General features: G+C 34.8%; 1 protein-coding gene and 1 pseudogene across 1 annotated transcript; both read right to left on the bottom strand.

Annotated features, from left to right (window-relative positions):
- Nucleotides 1–693: 693 nt before the first annotated feature.
- LOC143552094 (protein SHORT-ROOT pseudogene) lies at nucleotides 694–2,312 on the bottom strand (annotated as a pseudogene).
- A 4,755-nt stretch (nucleotides 2,313–7,067) lies between these two features.
- LOC143552110 (uncharacterized) lies at nucleotides 7,068–9,384 on the bottom strand. Its single transcript, XM_077042402.1, has one exon. It carries the CDS (start codon nucleotides 9,330–9,332, stop codon nucleotides 7,482–7,484), a length of 1,851 nt encoding a protein of 616 aa, XP_076898517.1. The 5' UTR covers nucleotides 9,333–9,384; the 3' UTR covers nucleotides 7,068–7,481.
- Nucleotides 9,385–12,899: the final 3,515 nt, after the last annotated feature.

Below are 12,899 nucleotides of genomic sequence, written 5' to 3'. Positions count from 1 at the left end.
TAACTTTATGAAATATGAGGCTTATTATAAAAAAAATAGAAACTGTTTTGTTAATTTAACTTTTTAACTTTATTGTAAGGTAAATATTTATATATAATTGTTTGGTTGATTTAGCTTTACTTTTTGGTAACTATTTACACATAATTGTTTGTTAAATAACCTTTAATAATGAGTTTCATTTCATAAGATAAGCTTCTTTATATATTGTTTAATTTCATTCAACTTGTAGAATAAACCCTAGCTATTTCATTTTCAAAATAAATAAGAATTGATGCCCGCATACTGAATCAATACCATGTAAAAGGTAATACAAATAATTTAATTTACATAAAACAGAAGTTTACCCTAACATGATTCGATGTTTTCAAATTTATATTATTTCATTTATGAATGCTTAGTAATATACTTTATTAATTTCAAATTATGTAACATGTGTAATATGATAGTAGTTTACTCAAAATTATTAAATATTAATTTATGTAATGTATTTAAAGAAGGTTTACTATTTTAAAAACACATATATTGCTGAAATTTGTATTTGAAAATGAAGTGAATGAAATTATTAAGATACATAAACAAAAGCCTACCAATGTTAAACTTAAAAATTAATGCCATTTCCAACACAAGATAATACATAAAACACAAGTGCGAAACACTTTAGGACAAGAACTGAATAAAGCTTAAAAAAAGAAGCATTAAACGAATCAAGTACACACACTAAAGGACCTCCAAATATACACATGAATAATTGAATATCTTGATGAAATTGCTATCTATAAAAAAATGACCATCTTCTTCTATCTTCAATCTTCATGACCTATAATCGAGTTCAACAAATCTAAAAATTAGGGTTTTGCCTATAAAGAATGCACCTAGTTTCTACAATGAAATTTGGAGTGCATGCTTATACCTTATAATTAGCTTCTATCATGTGACCACAACCTTAAACACATCAAATGCACGTAAGATTTGATGTATTTAAGTTACAGGCGACATGATATGAGCTAACTGAGTACCGAGCTTTATAAAAATAAAAACTTGTAAAGTATAATGTATTATTATTGCGGTTTCCAAGCAGAAGCCCAAACAACGGGTTTATCTTTCCAAGCTAACAAAATACCCGAGTGATCTGCGTGCGAATTGGTGTGATCGAGTGCAAGCGACCATCCAGTTCGGTATCTCTTGAGCAACACTTTTACATCATCCACCACATCATCACTAAAACCGACAGGTGAAAAATGCTCTTTGGGCCTCCCACACCATTGTTTTCCTTTCTCCCTTCTTTCAGAATCTCCATACCAATATTCTCTTTATCATCACATGACAAAACCCTAACGATACTCCTCGAACACTCTCGTTAACCGTTCGTTACTCGTGTGAGTAAAGCTTTGTTCCAACATCTCAAAGTACAAAGTGTAGAGCCTTAAACACTCTTCAAAACACTTCATAAAATCACTTCTTGTATTGGTAAAATCGGCTTCTTCTTCGACCACGGTCACCACTCGAGGCTTTAACGAATGAAAATGCCGAATAACATCTCCCCTTTCTTCAACCTCAACTCTTTTTAAACCTCCCATGAAATTCACAACAATAGCTTCATCTTCTTGCACACGTAACTCTTGTTTAGTAAGTTGACATAATGGCCGATTTGATCCAATACTAATCATGTTAAACTCAAACGGGACACCCATCAATCGTGCGAATTTCTCCATTCTTTGAGTGATCTCTTTCATGATGGATCGTGCCAAGGAATCCGTGACAACCACGATTAACTTTAAGCTAGGTGTCTCATCACTTCTTGTGGCTAAAGCTTCTAGCAAAGCAGGCCATTGGGTGCAAAGTGTGTTGCTAATATCTATAATATGAAGTTTGGACTCACCATCAAAGGCTTCCAAAATAACACCATTTGATGCAACATGACCAAAGGTAGTCCAAGGGGAAACCTCTTGGAATTTAAGTATAAGTGTTCTAGCAGTATCAAAGCAATGGATTTTATCCGCGATCGATGTTAATGTTTTGTAGCATCGATGGCCGGATTGGGTAGCTTTGCAAAAGAGTGCTTGCATGAAGTAATAAGCAATTTTTTGTTCACAATCACCATAGGGTGAAGAAAGCTCATTTAACATCCATAAAAGGTGGTTGATCTTGCAAGAATCTTTGTTTGAAATGGATTGAGCACACTCTAGGAGAAGTTTGGAAGCCCATTTATCCTCGTCGGTGGTGGCAAGACCGCCACTAGAATCCGAATATGTGTGGGTGGTGGTGGTGCTTTGGGGGTGGTTTGTGTAGGGAGAGAGGGGTGTTTTCTTCATTGAAGATTTGTGTGTGAATAATGATGAATTGTATATTGCTGTGTGATCAACACTTTTCATCAAATATGTAGGTTCCTAAATTTTCAAAAATTGTTGGATTTATATCGACCTTTTTTTTATTTGATTAGTTTGACACTTTGTGATAAACAAACAAACATAAGATTTCATATATAACAAAGCATTAATGAAGTTATAAGTTATGTAATTGTTAAAAATAGCATGCTATTATTCAAAAATAAATATAAGAGTTGTACATGTTCTTTTTTCTAACTATAAATGCATGTTAAAAATTGCATGCTATTACTTTTATTATCTCCTCTTCTTATAACTCGATATTGAACTTGTTTATCTTTCTAAAAAATAAATGTTGATTAAAACTTGTGGATGGTGCATGTATTTTGTTATTTGTAGGTGCCTCTTTATGTTATGGGGCCAGTCCTATTTGAATAATTATGCGACACTTTATTTATGCATGTCACATCCCATGATAAATTTATAAATAAATAAATGAATTAATGATAATGATTTATCAAATAAATTATCATAAAAGAAATCTATGGAATATGAAAATTAAATATTATTGTTTGTTTATAATTATGTTTTATTTTTAATTACAACATTTTACTATTGTTGCAATTTATTAAAACATTTTGCTACTGTCATTAATATTAATATTATTATTGATGATATTGTTATAATTATTTCATTCTTCACAAGAAACTACGCCTAAGGCTTTTTATGATCTATATACGTAGTTGATTTAAAATTAAGTTTATTTCAAAATGGTAGTAAGATTATAAATGTTGGATTCTAATGACTAGGACCGGCAACATAATATATTTGATAATAAAAAATGAGAAATAAAGTTGGTGAAAAAACCAAAATTTGGAAGCATCAAATCGAGTTGATCTTCAATATTAAATTTGCACAAGATGACAATAACTTCCTACTATTGGAACATGTCGTTTCTGAGCTATAAGGTTGTTTTTTTTGAACGGCCAACTAAGTATAATAATATACTATAAGGTTGTACTATAAGAATAATAATATACTATATATTTTAGTAATATTTCAACAAAATTTTGCTAACTAGATTTAAGAGGATGTTTAAATTGCCAAATGTCCAATAATGATTCACATAAGTGAAAATTTGCAACTCTAGTTTATCCACTACAATTAAACGTTTAAATTGTAAACCATCTATGTACACCGATTAAACCTTCTATGAGTATGTGAGGAGGAGTGTATCACCTTTTGCGTCCGTCTATGATTTGCAGTTTCAGACTTGGAGACCAATTAAGCTTGTCCACCTTCTTCGGGTCCGACTCTGGACTTCCACAATGGACCTCCGTTGTGGATGCTCTAAGTGACTAATATTGTGATATAAAATTCCTAAAACAAACAAATGTTTCATTCAGAACTGGGGATGGGTCGGGCCAAGCTTTAGCCTTAAAAGGCCGAAAGCCTAAAGGTTCAAAAGTAGACCGGTTATTATAAATCATTAAAACACATATTTATTTATTTGTCTAACTTTTTGTAAAATCTGTTTTTTCTACAAAAGAAAAGAAGAGTAAAGTGCCATTTTCGTCCTTGTGGTTTGGCAAATAATGCAAATTTAGTCAAAAAAGTTTATGTTTTGCATATGGACCCTCCACGTTTCCCAGTTCTTGCCAATTACATCCAAATTACTAACCCCGTTAAATTTAATCGTTAAGTCAGGGGTAGACATGTCTTTTCACCATTTCTTTATTATAATACTTATTTTAGTGAACTGCGGTTTTCGTCCCTCTAGTTTGTCCAAATCTGCAGTTTTAGTCTAATAGTTTCAGATTTGCAGTTTTCTTTCCTATGGTTTCATTTCACTTGCAATTAAACATGAATTCCCTAATATCGTTAAGTCTGGTCGTTAAACCCATCAGTGTGCTCTTCACGCGAGGGGCAGTTTTGTTCCTTGTTTTCTTCCCCAAATACACCCCAGCCCCTCACGTGAGGGGGCTTGCGAATTATGACTAAAGTTTATTTAGGGAGAGAAACGACAAAACTAGTCGTCACGTGAGGGGCACACAAATGGATTAACTACCCAAATTAACGAGGTTAATAAATTCGGGTTTGATTGCAAGTGAAATGAAACTACAAGTACGAAAATTGCAAACTTGAAACTATTGGACTAAAACTGCAGATTAAGACAAACCACAAGGACGAAAAACGCAGTTTACTAAAATAAGTATTATAATAAAGAAATAGTGAAAAGACATGTCTACCCCTGACTTAACGATTAAATTTAACGGAGTTAGTGATTTGGATGTAATTGGCAAGAACTGGGAATCGTGGAGGGTCCATATGCAAAAAATAAACTTCTTGGACTAAATTCGCATTATTTGCCAAACCACAAGGACGAAAATGACACTTTACTCAGAAAAGAATTAAACATGGCAAAAACACAAAATCCTGAACAAGCTGTTTTTACATAAATTACTTATGTGAATTTATTTTGTTATTCATGAAAACACCTTTTTATATCAATGTTAAAGAGAAAACCACTTTGTTACTTTGAACGTTTATATCACTTATTTTTAGTTATAAAAGTATATAAGTTAATTAAAGGTTTGTATATTGTTTTAGTTATATATATTATATCATTTATCAAACACATTCAATAAATCATAAAAATGTTCTTATACACTATTATATATTACCATTCAAGCGTAAAAATGCTCCATATGTTGAAGTTAAGACTTAAGACTCCTTTAAACCTCATATGAGGTCTATTTGCGTCTTATATTTCATATAAGCCTTCTCTTTGTTTTACGTAATTTTCATTAGCCGAAACGAAAATAGTTAACCAAGTAGGAGTCTGAGTTGACCGATAGAATGGAATATGGATTTATTCACATACCTTTTTCAATTATGTATTAATATTATTAATATAATATGTAAAAAAGTAAAAACTATTAAAATCTATGTTATAAAATGAGTTAAATATAAAATCTAGGGAGAGATATAAAAGTAGTATGAATTCTTAAAAGGCAAAAATCAAAATAGAAGTCTCAGACCACATTGTTGTTGGTCTTCAAATTAACTTTATAAAATAAATAGTTGTCATACATAGCTGTTATACGGCCTTTTGGAGAATCCTCTGAAACATCATTCCAAAAACCTTAAAACATTAACTAACTGATCCTCACACAAGACATTGACCATTCATATTATGAAATTATACAAACTAATTTCTTGTTTAATTTCTCATGTTAGGCCCACTTAAAAAAAAACCTGTTTGGAGCCGACCATACATCGATACATTTTTGTAGCCGCTTTTACTGAAACCGGTTTTGAATCCAAACCGCCTTTAAAAACATGCAAAAAAAATATCGGGTTATAACCGGAACTATACCGGTTTAATGAGTCCAAACATTTTTCTTCCTAAGGCTAGTTTATAACTAGAACCGGTTTTTTACAAACTGATTTTATAACCTTTTGACTAACCAGTTCGGTTTATAACCAGAACCAGTTGTTCAGTTAAACCGGTTTTGCATAACAATACTCTTCTCCACACATTTTCAAGATATCCAATAAACTATGAAATAAAATGTGTCATGGCATGCCGAGATATAGAAGCCCGGTCCAGCATGGAGTGTTTATAGAGCCCAGCATAGCTCGATTAGACTCGAGCTCGTCTCGTTTAATTTAAAAGAGCTCGTTTCGAGCTATATTTTGAAAGCTCGAGCTCAGTTCGTGAGTAGTATTTCAAGCTTGAGTTTAATTTCGGCTTGACTCGACTCATTTATTAACTATTAATCAGCTTATACATTTATAGTAACTTTTTATATATTTTTTATTTACAAAACTAATATGACGTAATGTATATAATTTAGTTTTTTTTTTCATTTTATATATAATAATTAATATATAAAAATATTAATAAAAATTATAAAGATGATAGGCGCGTTTGGGCTCGTGAGCTAGCTCGATAAATGAAGCTTGCGCTCGGACTCGTTTAGTAAACAAACATTTTTTACGCTCGGCTCGAGCTCGTTTAAGCTCAGCTCATTTCAACATGATTGAACCATTACCCAACCGACCCATCTTGCCACTTATGCTATCCACAATATACAGCCATGCATATAACTAAGGCAAAAATAGGTTGGCAAAATAACAGAAACCTAATATATTCGATGGAATAATTTGAAGAAATATACAACTTGGTTCATTAACGATTTTGAAAGTCCGATAACCCACGCAGATCAATAAACCAATAGACATTACCACCCAGTAGGAAGTCAACATGGTCAAGATGTCCCTGCAAGTCAAAACCGAGAAGAAACAAACATGTCTGCAGATGCTCGGATACTACATAAAAAAACAGGATTGCTAATAAGTAATAACTTTGATAAAAGCACTGTTTTCGGATGAAGTGAAAAGGCACCATCCATTTCAAATATGACACAAATTCTAAGTGTGTGAATAATCCATGGTGGATTGTTAACTAAAGGCTGATTTTAGAAAAGCAAAATTATGATCAAGCTATCATATAAATGCAAAATCTCATGTCTCGAGAAGCAAAAGGTAAAATACAAAGAGCATATTACAGCCAGTATTCACAAAACTACCAAAGCATAATTTGCTTGTTGACCTCTATGTATTAATTTCACACTCCATAGCCGAGTTCGAGCCGTTTGCTTGTTAAGGTACACCACTACTACATATATTTCTTCTTATTATTGAAAATAAAATGGCAGTCACAAGTATGGCTGTTAACAAGCCGAACTGAACCAAGCAGCTCGAACTTGGCTTATTTACAACAGACTCGATTTCAAGATATTTGAAAAGCCTTAACTCAACAAGATCAATACTTTAAGAGATTCCACAAATTGATTTTACAAGATCATAACATAGAAAATATAAAAGGAATACTTTAGGCATAATGATTCTATTTGAATTAACATATGGTTCGTTTACGACTTATAGGAACTGGCATATAAGGTCATGTCTCATGAAGCAAAAAGTAAAACACATAGAAGATGAGACTGCTAGTATTCATGTAACTACCAAAACACCATTAACCTACAACAAACACAAATGTGTAAGCGTTGTGAATTCATTAAATGAAAAATGTCAAATCGGAGAGAGATGTAAGTTACAATCTTCATTTCACGTCCCACAATTACGATTTCAGTTTTCGTCTTGGGTGCACAAGCTAGGGTCATCCAATAATTCTTTTGGCACAAGCTTACCAATTAACTTAAGCATGTTTCTACTTAATGAACCAGCTGCGATTCCATCAATTAACAACGATACAGTGGTAGCATCAAGAGAGTAACCTCTTCCAACCATTTCCTGTAAAAGCATCTCCACATCATCATAATATTTGTTCCTTAGGTATCCTTGGAGAAGAAGACGATAAGTAAGATTATCAGGCGGGCACCCACTCTCTTCCATTCTAAGAAACAAGTCTTTTGCATCCCGCAACAGACCTTCCCGACAAAAAGAACTGATCATCACATTATGTGTCCTAACATTAGGTTGCAAACCTTTATCACTTAGCCCATGGAAAAAAACCCTTGCAACATCAACTTTCCCAAATTTGCCTAAACCATCAATGAGGATATTGTAGACAACAATATTAGAATTTAGCTTGCTATCACCCATCAACTGGAATAAAGAAAGCGCATCTTCTACTAGATTGTTGTTGCAAAGACCCTCTAATATTATTCCATAAGTGCACTCGTTTGGAATTTGGCCTTGCGCATGCATCTCATCAAAGAGTTTGCGTGCCTCTACACAACGCCCAACCTGAAACAATCCTTGTAACATGGTGCTGTAAGTGACCACATTGGGTTTTAATCCTTTTCCGGCCATTTCTCGAAACACTTGCATGGCTTTTTCTATATTCCGATTCTTGCAATACCCGTTTAATAAGCTACTGTAAGTGACAACATTAGGAACGAGACCTCTAAGCGTCATTGAATCAAACATTTCCCTTGCTTTGATCATTTCACCTCGCAGACAATAACCATCAATAAGTGAACAGTATGTCACTATGTCTGGAACCTTACCCCTCTCGACCATGATGTTTATTACAGCCTCGGCTTCTTCAACTTTGCCTTCCTTGCAAAACGCATCAACTAATGCAGTAAAGGTTTGCACATCTGGAGTAATCTTTTCATCCTCCATCTCTTTTAGCACCTTTAAGACCTCATCCCAACGACCTAACTTACAAAGACCACATATTAAAGAAGTGTAGGTGATGACATCTGGTAGAATGTGTTTGTTAAATACCATTTCTTGAAAGAGGTTGAAAGCATCATCTATCATTTGATCCTTGCAAAGACTATCAATAATGGTGCTATATGTAACGATATCAGGCTTGCAGTTTTTTTGTTCCATTAGCCTGAGCAGAGCAAGAGCTGTAACATTATTACTGGACCCGCAAAGCCCTTTAATCATTGTGTTGTACATAACCGCATTAGGTTCACAAAGTTTTTGTTTGATGAGCTTCTTAAAAAACATTTCTGCTTGAAGAATCCTATCTTCAACGACGAATCCGTCTAAGAGCGCACTGAATATGTACACATTGGGTGCAATAGCCCGCCTGAAGCAAGATCCAAGGAGTGCAAAACCGTCTTTGGTGCGATGCAACTGGCAACAACACCTGATTGCAATGCTCATGGTAACTTCACTAACAGGGACACCAAGGGAACACATTTGGTTGAAAAGGTCAAGGGAACATGAAAAATGTTTCATTTTGGTAAGAGCAGTTAACAGCTGATTAAACATAACAACCGAGGGCAGGGGGCGTTTGTGTGACATTTCGTCGAACAGGTTCAGTGCATCATTCAAGTTCCTAACTTTATCGAGCTTAGACCGATGGCTGCGGTCACTATTATCCGAGTGAATGGAAGCAGGTTTAATAATAATGTGAGTACCAAATTGTAAACCTAAGAACTTGTAATATGAGAAATGGGTACCTCTGAAAGCATAATCAACAGCAGCAGATTTTGAAAGATTCATCATCATCATCATCCAGCAGAGAAGAGAAACAGAGCTAATGAATGTTGTATGTGTAATGAATGATTCAACCAACTATGAAATGGAAATGCAGAAAGCATGTAAGAATGTTTGTATGTATGTATGTATCTTGTGATTTGTATTTCTAAAAGAATCAAGTGGAATCTGCTATTTTGTCTTATTCTGCATTTTAAGTAACTAATAAAAAATGACTTCATTTTATTTAATTTAGTATTAGAAAATGATATTATTTTCTACCTAAATGTAATTGCAGATTTTATGTAAATATTTTCTTAGATGAGATCACTTACTTGGCATATGTATTTATTACATTTTGTTTATTTCTATTATTATCACTGTCACTATAACTAACAAATAACCAACGGTTTAAATTTGAATAATGTCAAAATTAAAATTCGATAGTATTAACACTTTTTGCCATACATTATTTTGTTCATAGATTTGAGAAGTTACATATTTAGATTCGCTTGAGGTTCTAAATAAACTCGAGCCGAACTTAGGCTCGTTTAAGGTTTTTCTTCAAATATGTAAAAAATAATTAAAATGTACATAAATTATTTAATAAATAATAAATGAGTTGAGCCCCTGAAAAAAACAATTCATAAGTCAAGCTCGAGCTTTAGAAAAAGAGTTTGAGCGATTGTAATTCAAAATGAGACAAGCTCGGGCTAAGCTCGACTCATTTGCTCCCCTACCAAAAGGGCATATTTTTCCACCTCGGCCGAGTACATGAATTCTCAGGCCCACCACGGCACCACCACCACTGTCCTCAAGCACAACACCATAATCACAAATTTTAAAGCATCAAATATCCCTATGATCTTCTCGAGTCATAGCTACCAATCGTTGAAATAAACAGTTGATAATCACACATGAACACAACTTTTTGTAACCTATCATGACGTCTTTATGTTTTTATAGAATTATTAGAATAATAATTCTAATAAAACAAGTCGTCATGATTACACAGACAACCCAAATTTAAGTCGTGTTCTTAATCAAAATTTTCAATTAACCTTAAATTAGCATCATTAGGGCATACTATATGTACGAATTCTAACAAATACAACACATACTCATTATTATATTTATCAATTACGAGAGACAAACATTTCAAATCAACTGAGAAAACATGAAGTGGTAAGAGAGGTTAAGGGAATTGAATTGGCGGGAACGGACAAAGTGCATTTTTATCAAGATATATGCGCATATTCACCCGCTCCATAAACGTAGTCTCAATAAATCACCCAAATGTATATAATTCAAACATCATCTGTATAAATAAATACATCAAACTATCTTCCCAAACCCAATATTCAAACTTTTATAATATTAAAACCTCAAAGTTAAGAGAGTCAGTCCCACTTGTATCAGCATCATTCAACACATCATCATGAAGAATGCTTAAAAACTTTGTGCTGTATCTATAGGCATAAATTTGACCATATTATCAATAGAAAAAAAACATACAGATGCAATCATGTGCTTCAATTTGATTCTTGACAAAATGGCAAAACAGGTCCTTTATGTTGTCATGGTTTTTCAATAGTCGCCTTTGGAAAACTTAATATCTGAAATCATATTCTATGTTCCAAAATGTTTCACATTACGTCCTTTTCCACTAACACAGTTAAAATTTTTCGTTAACTTTGGTCATGTGCAAAGCATGTGAGGGTAGTGTTGTAAATTTACATATTTATTTATTAATTAGAAATAAATATATTATTAACCCACCGCCACCGCCACCGCCACCGCCACCGCCACATACCCTTTTAGCCTCATCGACTGCAACCCGGAACTCAACCCCTCCAGTATCTGCTCCGCCGACTGCACTCTCTACTGCCCTAACTTCTGCCGCCCGTACCAACCCACATCTCCGTCTCCGGCGCCGGTGATCTCACCACACGCCGTAACGCCGCCGGACCACCATAATATATTACTCTCTCTCCCTCTTAAGATCTCTTTATTATTCCTCATCGCCACGTTTGTGTAAACCGTGTACAAATTCTACACAGTCTGGTGCTTCTCCTGTGCCGTGATTGTTGATGAGAGTAGTAATAATAATAATAATGTTGGTGGTGAAACGACGTCGTTGGAGGGAAATGATGGTGGAATTAATTTGGGGAGTTTGGATGGGATAGAGGGGAAGCTAGTGGGAGTCTAGATCGGATGAAGATGATCTTAATAATAAATAATATAAAATTATAATATTAATTTGGTGAAGATATTGAAGAATAGTGATCGGAATTAAAGTGTACGTATAGATTGGGAGTATATAGAGAGAGAGAGAGAGTAAAAAGGGGGAAATGAGCTGGACCATGAAATTACGGATTTACTCTCATGTGCAGGTCATGTGATCAGAGTTAACGAAAAACTTAAACTGGGTTAGTGGGAAAGGACGTAATCTGAAACACTTTGGAAACACAGAATATGATTTCAGTCATTAAGTTTTCCAAAGGATGACTATTGAAAAACAATGAAAACATAAAGGATCTGTTTTGCCATTTTGTCTTGATTTTTTATAAAATAATCTCATTGAGATCTTTAATTACTTTACCATGCATATATAACTGTTAGGGGGTGTTTGGTACAGAGAATGGAAAAGGAGAGAAAATAGAAATAGAAATGGAAATGGAATTGTAGAGAAAGAGAATTGGTATGGAGAATGAGAATCATTTCTCTTGTTTGGTACACGAGAAAATAAACAGAGAACTCTTCCATACCCAACCCCACCTCCACCCAACCTGACACCACTCACCACCGTAGCCCCACCACCACCAGCACCACCACCACAGCCCCACCACCACCACAGCCCCACACCACCAGCACCACCACCACAGCCCTTTCTTCAACCACAGCCCACCACCACCGGCTGCCGCCACCAAATCCCCTTCTTCAACCACAGTACACAAGAAATTAAAAAGATTCAAATTTTTGGAACATAAGATATAGAAAAAGGAGGCTCAGATCTGTCATCACTGCCTCTTTGGAGATTTTGTGGTGGTGGTTGTGGTGGCGATGATGATGATGATAATCAAAAGCCACCTGCGACCACCGCCGATTTCCACCACCACTGTCACCCACCTGCGACCACAATCACCCGACCATCTGAAAACCCTAACCTACCACGAACCACCACTTGAAACCCTAATCTCCGTTCACCCGTACCACCTGCAACCTACAACCGGTGACCATCTCTGTGTTCACCACTGCGAACGGCGGAGACGGGGTGGTGGTTGCAGACTTGGAGACGAGGTGGCGGTTGCAGACTTGGAGACGGGGTGGTGGCCGGAGACGGGTGGTGGTCGGAGACGAGGTGGTGACATGCTATGAGAAGGCTGCTGATAAATGGATTTCTCTTTGTTTTAAAGAGAAATGGAATTCTCTAGTTTTAGAGAAATAGAAAGAGAAATAGAAATGAAAAGTGGAAAACAAACAAAAGAAATATTTCTAATTCCATTTCTCCCCAATCAAATCCCTCTACCAAACACCCCCTTATTCCCATTTAGTTTATGCCTATTGATGGTAACAAAATAAAAATTATAGTAAATAATTTGAAAA

The sequence above is a fragment of the Bidens hawaiensis genome, unplaced genomic scaffold, assembly GCF_021521415.1.
Source record: "Bidens hawaiensis isolate Kalapana, Puna unplaced genomic scaffold, B.hawaiensis_p1.1 tig00016775_1, whole genome shotgun sequence".
NCBI classification, from domain to species: Eukaryota; Viridiplantae; Streptophyta; class Magnoliopsida; order Asterales; family Asteraceae; genus Bidens; species Bidens hawaiensis.
This window is presented reverse-complemented; position numbering and strand designations above follow the sequence as displayed.

What these genes read in the sequence shown, in the direction of transcription:
- LOC143552110 (XM_077042402.1), bottom strand. Translation starts at nt 9,332, where the DNA reads ATGATGATGATGATGAATCTTTCAAAATCTGCTGCTGTTGATTATGCT.